Source organism: Nycticebus coucang, chromosome X (genome assembly GCF_027406575.1).
Source record: "Nycticebus coucang isolate mNycCou1 chromosome X, mNycCou1.pri, whole genome shotgun sequence".
Classification (NCBI taxonomy): Eukaryota; Metazoa; Chordata; class Mammalia; order Primates; family Lorisidae; genus Nycticebus; species Nycticebus coucang.
Window position 1 is genome coordinate 81,322,196 of NC_069804.1, and position 11,199 is coordinate 81,333,394.

The window sequence follows — 11,199 nt, forward strand, 5'->3', positions numbered from 1 at the left end:
TCCCCCAAAGTGTATGAATTGCAGATAAAATGGATGTGTGTAGCATGTCTAGGTACACTTGACCAGTAACAGTACCTTCAAAAAAGAATGGTCTAATTAGTACCCTTAGTGACAGTCCACACCAGACATTGAGGCCTGGTAAATTGAATTCTTTTTCCACATGTGGATTTTCTGGGGCCCAATACACACAATTATGTCATTTCACTGTCCAATTCAATTTAAACTGTGTTTCATCAGACCAAACCATTTTTCCTACAAATTCCTCATTCACTTGTACCATGTTTAAGAACTACTCACAATGACTGCACCTGTGATCAGGGTCCTCTTCATTCAATGCATGTAATAATCCTGGTATGAAAACTTTCCATTTTGCTGTTTTGAGAATGCTAGTGAATGATGCCCCATGATTGTATCAATGTACACAGCTATGATTTAATAAAAAAAAAAAAGAAAAAAAAAGAATGCACTATATGCTTGTTTTGCTAACTCCTGCCTCATGTGCACATTATTTGGTAGATTTTTGTGGTGAGTGTGTAAACATCATAGCAGAAAAAGCAGGATTGTTGCTGTGAGAGGCCTCCTGGATTTTCCCTTGTACACAATAAACACAGTAACATGAGTCTCAAACATACCACGAGTCTCAAACGTATCATGAATGCACACAATTGTTAGGTGTGTTGGAAGTTTTGTTGTATACTCATGCCTCCATTGTTGTTGTACTTCCACAATGTTCTCAAATTTCAAATACCACTTCAAAATGGTTGTGTGTTCCTCAAATGACAACCGTGCCTCTGCCATTTTCTTTGATTTGTCTGTGGCATAGTGATGCTAGTTTTTGTTTGATTAACACCATCTTATGAGCAAATATCTTACTATACATTGCTACTGTAATTCAGTTCAAATTTGAAAAGTAATACATAGATAATATCGCTTAAAATGTGTATACGTTCTTTTGGCATCCCCAGTATTTGACCTTATTAGAGACAATTTCCTATTGTAACTGTAGAGTTATAGTTGGTAAAACTCAGTTGAAATACCAGCACCAGAGCATCCCAGCTTCAATGGCTTCTGCCTGTAATTTTCAACCTGTGCTTAGAACTGAGGCCACTGCACCTCCCTAGGTGCTGGACACAAACACCTCAGCCCAAGGTCACCCAGCTTGGGCTGTTGCTGTAGCAGGCAGGTCTGCCAAACCCACTATACAGGAGCAGTGGATCGGACCACCCAACTGCGTGGGACAAAGAGACCCAGAAAACTTTCAATAACTAGTTTGTATTTTTTTAATTCTTTATTAAATCATAACTGTGTACATTGATGCATTTATGGGTTAAAATGTGCTGATTTGATATATAATGTGGAATGTTTACATCTAACTGATAGTTTGTATTTTTGAATATGGTTAATTTCTTGGAAGAATATTTTTTAAGGTGAAGGATTCAACTACAACTCAGACTTTGGACTTCACCTTACAAAAGCAAATAATGTAACCTAATCATATATATCCTCATATTAACCCATAATAAAATAAGAAAATAAGAAAAACATGGAAATAAAAGTTTCACTTTGATATTTTCCTGTAGGTAAGTAGCAAAAGCAAAAATAAAGCAAAGGAAAAGCAAATCTAAATCTTCCATTTTCCTTAATAGTCTAGAAAGGATATACTGTCCTATAGTTTCTTATTAAGACCTATAACAATAAGCATTATCATCAGGAATTTGAAGTATGATGCTAATGCTATGCTTCAGGGCTTTTCAGAGAAAAGTATAAAATTTCCTGAGTCTCAGGCAATTTTTACCATCTAATACAAATCACAAAACACATGGCAAAAGGCAGGTCATTCTGTAGCCTACTTCCTTTGCAAACATAGCTCATAGTGAGAACATAGGCAGCCAAGAAGAGAGCTACAAGGAAGAGGGCACAAGAAAGTGACCTTGGCTCCACAAAGAGCCCCGAATGCAGTCAGAGTAGAGTTAAAACATTTCTCCTTTGAGAAACCAACAGATTTACCTACCTGTTCTTGAAGGAATAAGTCATTGGCAATATGTACTATTTTTTCCACAGCAATGATGCTTCCAATGCTATGAATTTCAATATCTGCCAGCATGGTGAGAACAAGGATGGCTTCAACCAGAAGCTGGCGGTACTCTGGTTGAGGTACACGATTCAGGACAGACTCCACATGAACAGAGAATTTAATCTCACCCGGAGTCATCTGTGATGGAGAAAAAGAAAATCATTTCCTGAGAGCCCATCATCCAGGAGACATTAATCACTTGTTCTGAAAGGCTGTAAAAACTGTAGTCTTGAGCACTGGCTTCAGTCCCCTTTAAATTAATTGAGTAAACTGGTTTAATCAGCTTCGAAGGAAATCAAATGATGTACAACAAAAGTCACAAAAGTGTCAATAGCCTGTAACATCCTGTTTCTGAGAGTTCATCCTAAGGAAGTAATTCACAAGGGGAAAAAAGCCCTATATGCAAAAATGTTTCTAGCAGCATTAGTCACAAGTGTAAAACTAGAAGTAAACTAAATGTGGGAATGGTTGTATAAATAATGCCCTATCATGGCACAACAACTCCATGAGTTTTTATACAGCCATTTAAAAGAATAAAATGATGACTGTGAATAAATGAAAAATTTAAGCAAAATATAAAATTTTATGTACATGATGATTAGAATTATGTAAAACATTCATATACTGCTAGGTAAAAAATGAGCATTAAGAAATGTAAAGTTATTTTAGGGTGAAGGGGATTGAGGAATAAGTTTTGGTAAACTAGTATTGAGTATATCCTCTAGGGAGGTATTGAGTATATCTTCTAGGGAGTATATCCTCCTTAGATTTGGAGTCTAAAGACCTGGGTTCAATTATTCTCTTTAAATCTGTTTCCTATCTGTAAATTAGCCATGGCAATCCTTCCCCGCTCTTTTTTTTTACCTATTTCACATAGTTGTGGTGAAAAATCGAATGAAATAATGTCAAAGTACTTTGAAGACTCTTAAAAGTACTATTCCAGTGTGCACTATTATTAATTTTATGACATTTCAATCTTGCTTAAAGGAAGAAAAATTACAAATAAGGGACATAGTTTTCTTTATTAGAGAAAAGGCCTTTAGGGAAGAGTGAAGCCCTGAAGCATATCATTAACTTTTTTCACTTGTTCCTCTAGCCATCATCTGAAACAATTGCAGTGTTTTTGAGAATTTTTATACTGCTCAATCTTACTACTCCTAGCTTTCTAATACTAGCTCCTTTGTTGATTCTGTATAAAAGCTAGTTCTTTATCATTTCTTATAATTTGGACAAAAAGGAAAATATAAAAGCATTCGATAACCTATGTTTGTCAGTTTTGGTAGTGTTTTCCAATCATGGTTATGTATCAGAATCATTCTATAGATTTTTTTTTTGAAGTTTTTGGCTGGGGCTAGGTTTGAACCCACCACCTCTGGCATATGGGACCGTCGCCCCACTCTGTGGAGCCACAGGCACTGCCCTCTATAGATTGTTTTTAAAATATAGATGCTTAGATCCCAATCCAGGAAATTCTAATTCTCTAAGTTGGAAATGGGAGGCCACGTTAGTTCAATATGTAATTAGAGCTATCAACTACTGGTTTATGCTCTAGTGGTCTACAAGTGTCCTACTAGAGAAACATGGGAATGAGAAAATGGAAGGAGATGAGAAGTTGTTCATTCCTACATTTCCATCCTTTTTGTCCTCTCCAATTCTCACATAAACTATCCTAACTTAATCAAACATTAAAAAAGATGGCTGTATATAATTAATGTAATCTATAATTATTCTCTAATTCCCCCCCCAACTTTTTTTAAGACAAGGTCTTTCTGTATTACCCAGGTTGGTCTCGAACTCCCGAGCTAAAGTGCTCCTATTGCCTCAGCCAACTAAGTCAGCTGGGATTACAGATACATTCCTTTCAATTATTAAAAAAATTCTCTTTTTTTTGTCAAATGTATTTCATGTTTAGTTGATTTATAAAAGCATAGGTCTGTTACTTTTGATATCAAACCACAAGTTTGATACTTGTCCCTGCAGCCAAATGAAGAACAAGGACATGCAATTTGAAAAACAGGAAAGAAAAGTTTATTAATTTGCCAGCAAATGAGGAATATGACTGAAAGGACCATTTCCTATCTATAAATAGAAATACAGAGCTTTAAAAAAATTCAGATAAATATGAGGGTAAAAACAATTAGGTGACATTGTTTAAGTTTGTTAGGTAAAGTCCAAGTTTAGTTGTGCACTCTTCCCCAGGAGTGTGCCATATACCCTTACATTGTGACAGTTAGATGAGAATATAACAATCCTCCTCCCACATCCTGTATCTTTCCTCCTCCTCCTCCCTCCCCCCAATTGATTTTAATTGTGCTTTTCTCTTGTGTGGGAATGTATTTGTCTATCTGCTGGTTTCATGTTAGTACTGAGTACATTGGATACTTGCTTTTCCATTCTTGTGATACTTACACTAAGGAGAGTGTTCTCCAAGTCCAACTAGGTTAATATAAAAGATTTAAAATCTCCATCATTTTAATGGATGAATAATATTCCATGATATACATATACCACAATTTATTAATCCATTCATGTGCTGATGGACACGTGGGTTGATTCCACATATTTGTGACTGTGAATTGAGCTGTGAAACATCTAGTGAAAATGTCCTTATGGTAGAAATTTTCTTCTTATGGGTAGATGCCTAGTAATGGGACTACAGGATCAAATGGAAGGTCTACTTTTAGTTCTTCGAATATTCTCCATACTTTTTTCCCCAAAGAGGCTGTATTAGTTTGCAATCTCACCAACACTGTAAAAGTGTTCCCATTTCCCCACACCTTGCTAGCATGTGCAGCACTGGGACTTTGTGATTTAGGTCATTCTCACCGGGATTAGGCGATATCTCAGGGTGGCTTTGATTTGCATTTCTCTGATGATTAGGGATGATTAGCATTTTTTCAGGTGTTTATTGTCTTTGTTGGAGAAGGTTCTGTTCCTGTCTCCCAGTCATAGATGGAATTGATTGCTTTTTTGTTGTTGATTAATATGAGTTCTCAAAATACAAAGCTTTAAAAAGGTGTTTTCAACTTCAGGCTATTTCTGTTTAAATAATAGCATTTCTGGTGAAGATAATCTTTTGACCTTCGCAGGACAATTCCATTGAGCCCTCTCTTGTGGTACAAAGAATAAAAAACACTCCGTTGCTCCTCTAATTACTGGCTTCAGACAGGCACGACGGTTTTAATTTCCAAGAAGACTGAGGGAGTTTTGAAGAGACAGATTGTAAAACATTTTTGCTCTTTTTCAGGCCTTCACCTCTGTTACATGATCACTGAAGTACTTCAGTGAGGTAAGTTATTAGTCACATAAATGTGAAAGCCACAGTATCTTACCTCTCTAGTGGTGGAAGAAGGAAGAACAAAACCTTCCACAGAAAGTCCATGGCACTGCAAAATAGAAGAAAAACAGAAGATGTTGTCACCAAGTATAGGGCAACAATTGGGAGTCTTCAAGAAGAGAGACACTTTGGATTTCTAAGCATGCTTCATGGAGTATATGCTGAGTAATCACAGGTCATCGAGAGGCCCTGTAGCCCATATGCCCCTGTCATGGGGTCATGATTCCTAAGTGCCAAGAGGCAGGGTTGGACTACAGAAGACCAAAGTTCATCCTCTATTTAGGGTAGTATAATGGGTAGTGTATCTTCTGGGATAGGCTAGTCTCAGACACTCAGAAACTATCTGGGAGGATGTCAAACTAAGTCGCAGAACCATTACAAATAGGCCTTCAGAAAGATTTTAGGTTGCAGGAGTAAACTTAAGACATGCATCTATCAGACATGTACCATTACCATATTTTCTAGTTAAGCATCCTATCCTCCTCCCGTGAACACTCTCATATTGTCCTACTTTTCCATATCTTTTCTTGGAGATCATAGTGTTTTATTGGCTTTTTCCCACTTATTATTTGGTGAATATATTCCAAAGTTATTATTTTATTTTTTTTTTGTAGTCTTAGCCCTCTGTGGAATTTTTATTTTTTATTAAATCATAGCTGTGTACATTAATGCAATCATGGGGCACCATACACTGGTTTTATAGACCGTTTGACACATTTTCATCACACTGGTTAACATGGCCTTCCTGGCATTTTCTTAGTTATTGTGTTAGGACATTTACATTCTACATTTACTAAGTTTTGTAAGATAATATTTAGAAATAAACATATCCTACATCAAGCACACAAAGTGAATTCAGTGTGAGTTTAAAATGACTTGCTTTTCTTTCAGAGGCTTAAGGGACCTGGACCCCCCTGGGATACACACAGAGTTGGCTTCCCTGGAGTTATTCCATAAGCCATTTCTCTGAAGCTGTACACCCCGTGAAGCCTGAGATAAAAGGGAATGCCACCCTTCCTCAGAGATACGGGCCAGAGGGTTGATGTATGTTAACAACATATTGTCAGAGGTCTATAGGTGCTCTGCCCTGAGGAAAAGACACAGTCATTACTTCATACTGAGTAAACTGAGTGAATGCTTGAAGATATTCTTCCATCAACTCTGTTCCCCTGTGGCTACTTTCTTCTTTGTGATCTTTCTTTAGATACCTGCTCAGAAATTAGTTAATGTTTAGAAGAAGAGGTTTACTACAAAGGTGATTGTATTGATATGATAACAAAGTATTTCCTTTCAAGTTAATTTCAGATAGTTAGAATAAGATAATGATGAAACTAATAGATAATAGATTAAGTGTGTATGTGACTAGAAAAGTATAAACTCAAAACCTTGAATAAAGATTTTTGCTACACACCATCCCATCTCGTGTAGTCTGTTTCTTGACTTAATAATTACAGGAGTGAGTTTACACCCACGGCAAAGCTACTGTTTGTTCGTGTCTCCGGTCATGCAACAAGTTTCACATATACCCTTGTAAGATGCACCGCAGGTGTAATCCCACCAGTCACCCTCCCTCCGCCTACCTCCCCACTCCCACCACTCCCTTTCCCCCTTCCTGCTACTCTTGGGTTATAACTGGGTTATAGCTTTCATGTGAAAGCCATAAATTACTTTCATAGTAGGGCTGAGTACATTGGATACTTTTTCCTCCATTTTTGAGATACTTTACTAAGAAGAATATGTTCCAGCTCCATCCATGTAAACATGAAAGAGGTAAAGTTTCCATCTTTCTTTAAGGCTGCATAATATTCCATGGTGTACATATAGCACAATTTATTAATCCATTTGTGGATCGATGGGCACTTGGGCTTTTTCCATGACTTAGCAATTATGAATTGGGCTGAGTATTTTATGAGGAGGACCCCCGGGCAATTGAAGCAGCTTCAAAAATACAGCACTGGACCTGATCAAACTAAAAAGCTTCTGCACAGCCAAGAACATAGTAAGTAAAGCAAGCAAACAGCCCTCAGAATGGGAGAAGATATTTGCAGGTTATGTCTCCAACAAAGGTTTAATAACCAGAATCCACAGAGAACTCAAACGTATAAGCAAGAAAAGAACAAGTGATCCCATTGCAGGTTGGGCAAGGGACTTGAAGAGAAACATCTCTAAAGAAGACAGGCATGTGGCCTACAGACATATGAAAAAATGCTCATCATCTTTAATCATCAGAGAAATGCAAATCAAAGTTATTATGTTTTTTGCAATATGATTTTTTAATTTGAAAATATTAAGGGGGTATAAAAGGTTTTGTTACATGGATACCCTCTATAATGCTAAAGTCTTTCAGTGTAACATTCCATATACTTTATGTATTTACTACGTTTATTATTTAATGTTAGTTTCTCCTAGTAGAATATAAGGAATATAAGTTAGATTAGAGCAGAGATTGTTGTCCATTTTGTTCTTTGCTGTATAAACATGTAGCTCATGTATAAGCATGAGCCTGGTTGCACAGTAGATACTAAATGCATATCATATAAATGAATAATAATTTATCTTGTCCCTATCAACTCAATTATTAAAAAGCGATGGGGGCAGTGACTGTGGCTCAGTGAGTAGGGCACTGGCCCCATGTACTGAGGGTAGCGGGTTCAAACTCAGCCCTGGCCAAACTGCAAATACAAAAAAAATAGCTGGGCATTGTGGTGGGCACCTGTAGTCCCAGCTACTCAGGAGGCTGAGGCAAGAGAATCACCTAAGCCCAGGAGTTGGAGGTTGCTGTGAGCTGTGATGCCACAGCACTCTACCAAGGGTGACAAAGTGAGACTCTGTCTCTAAAAAAAAAAAATAAAAATAAAAATAAATAAATAAAAAGCAATGGGAATTAATGATGTGCCATTTTGGATTTAAAATAAAACATTATGTATTAAATAATCACATGTTAAGAGTGTAATTCAATGTTTACTGATTCTATTAGATTTTCCCATCCCACGTTCCATATGCCAACCATCTTCTTACAGAGTTACCAGTCTTCAAACGTAAGTACCAAGATTATATTACATTAACACTCAGAAAGGAATGGAATGAAAAATCAGAAGGCATGTTTTGCCCCTTAATTTAGGATACCAAGTCCAGGTCTTGATTCTGCCACAGTATATCCAATCTTCTCAGTCAGATTGAAATATTACTTCTTTGTATTCATACAGCCTTGTGGTTTTTTCATTTATTTTCTTTTGTTTGAGACAGAGTGAAACTCCTCAGCTCAAGGGATCCTCCTGCCTTGGCCTCTCAGAGGCTAGTATTTTAAGCACCAGGTACACTCAGCCAACATACAGCCCTGTGGTTGCAAGGCAAAATGTGTTATAAAAAAAGATTCATATAGCCTTGTGGTTTTGAATATTTTTTATAAGATATTGTTTTGTCTTGCATCATAGCTTCTTTTAAAGAAGATCATCTATAGATTAAAATATTAAGAGGTACAATTTTTTTTGGTTACATGGATCTCTTTTGTAATGCTGAGTCTTGGCTATAGGTGTGCCATTCCCAGATAATGTCAATAGTACCTAACTGAACTGAAATAATGTATGCATAACTGGAAAGATAAAATACATATTTGTTATCATTATGTTATATAAATTAGCTGGAAGCAAAGCTAGTTTTTAAGTACTCTTTGAAAGGAAGATTGCCAGAGCTGACAGTCTGAGTAATGAACTTTCATCTCTCCACAAGACCACCTGATTATGTCCCTGGAAGAATGTTGGTATGCAGAGGGGAAAAACATAACTAAGGTTTTTGAAGTTCTGTATCAAGGGCACTGAAGCAAAAAGGAGCACCTAAGAGACTATGAATGCGACCTATGAATGATCACAATAGTTTTCTTAGTACTCTTGTGCTTTCACCACCATAATGGTGTGACAGGCTCTTAAATATCTTTGGCCAAACAGGCTTCTGAAAGAAAAGCAATTATTATTGACACTAAAAGAGTCTTTGAACTTTTAGCATCATCAACACTTTGCATGTTTTTAGTAGTTTTCATTTAGGAAAAATTATAGGTAAGAGCTCCTTATACAAACTTCCTAGGTGCTGCATTTGTTTTACTATAGTGATATTTGGTTGTAAATTGCATATTGCTACAAGTAACATTTATAGTCCCCAAGATCTACAAAGTGAGTTCTTTAGCACCAAATTTATTTGATTAGCAGTAAATATATTACAGTCTCACTATGGCAAAAAGCAGAGAAGTGACAGTGAAAAAAAATGACATTTAGAAACACCACCGTAGCAACAATAATGGAAACAGACCAAACTATCAATAATACCACAATAACAATTCAACTATTTTATTTTTATGTTTTCATCTTTTTAAAGTAAATACAAGTTTTGTTTTTATCTTTGAACGTTTTTAATATGCACACATACACATTTTGTATCATCATATAAAGAAAAATAAAAGTGAAATAAATTGGTTAAGGTATCACTAAAATGTTTTTCCAGAGTCTAAGTAAATCTTCTGAATCATTTTTGCATTGAGTCATCAATGTCCAACATGTTTCTCTGTCATCAGAATTTTTGGTGATTCTCTTTTTAAAATTTCAAAATATTACAGGAGTACAAATATTTTTGGTAACGTGCATTATTTTTGTAATGCTTGATCATAGCTGTAGGTGTGCTCACCACCCAGATAATGTTCATTGTACTGGTTAGGTAGATTTTCAGCCATCCCATCCTCCTCCCTTTCCTTGCTGGATTTCCACCAAGTTTTACTTTCCTTTCTGTACACATGTGTGCTCACTGATTAGTTCAAATTTGACAGAGAGTACATATGGTATTTGTTTGTCCATTCTTTATATACTTAGGAAAATGGTTTCCAGTTACATCCAAATGGTTGCAAAAGGCATCAAGTCATCTTTTTTCATGGTTGAGTAGTGTTCCATGGTATACGCATATCACATGTTGTTAACCTACTCATGAATTGTTTTTTATTTCAAACTAATATGATAGCATACATTTTTAGGTAAAATAGTTCTCATTTCCAAGTTCAAGTTGTAGTTGAGCCCTTCATCTAGGGGGCGAGCTGAACATCCTAAAGTTGTGCACATTAGGTGAGATCCTGCCAATTGCCCTCCCTCTTCCCACCAATTTTCCTCCCCCAATACATATCCCTCTTTTCCCCTCCCTCTTGCTAGACTAGATTTGTGTCTTATCATTCATGTGGGCATACAAATATTTATATAGTGGTTTCATATTAGCATTGTATGTATTAGATTATTTTTTTCCATTCTTGAGATACTTTACTAAGAATATGTTTCAACTCCATCCAGGTAAATAGAAAAGATGTAAAGTCTTCATCTTTTCTTATGGCTGAATAGTACTCCATAGTATACATACACTACAGTTTGTTAATTCAGTCATGGGTTGATGGGCATTTGGGTTGTTCTACAACTTGGCAATTATGAATTGAGCTGAAATAAACATCCTGTATGTCCATACTTTATATACTTAGGAAAATGGTTTGTGGTAAAATGCTTTTTGTTCTTCTGGGTAGATACCAAGTAATAGAGCTGTGGAATCAAATACAAGGTTAACTTTTAGTTCTTTAAGAATTCTTGATTTGCTATACACTTAGCAGCGGAGCAGCTTTGGGAAAGTTGCTTTGCCCCTTTAAGCTTTGGTTTCTCACTGTTAAAGCAGGGATGATGATCATTGCTTTTTAAAAACACATTATTGAGGGTGGAGCATGATGGCGGATGGGAAGTATATTTAGCTCAGCTCTTCTGGAACAACAGGT

General features: G+C 36.3%; 1 protein-coding gene across 2 annotated transcripts in view; it reads right to left on the reverse strand.

Moving 5' to 3' along the window:
• PHKA1 (phosphorylase kinase regulatory subunit alpha 1) overlaps nucleotides 1-11,199 on the reverse strand; it is a 397,078-nt gene that overhangs the window by 2,564 nt on the left and 383,315 nt on the right. For both annotated transcript variants that reach the window (XM_053580169.1, XM_053580168.1), the window contains 2 exons: nucleotides 5,407-5,460; nucleotides 2,012-2,212 (listed from right to left, as the gene is read on the reverse strand). In XM_053580169.1, coding sequence (XP_053436144.1) covers nucleotides 2,012-2,212; nucleotides 5,407-5,460 — 255 coding nt within the window. The remainder of the gene's footprint in view (nucleotides 1-2,011; nucleotides 2,213-5,406; nucleotides 5,461-11,199) is intronic.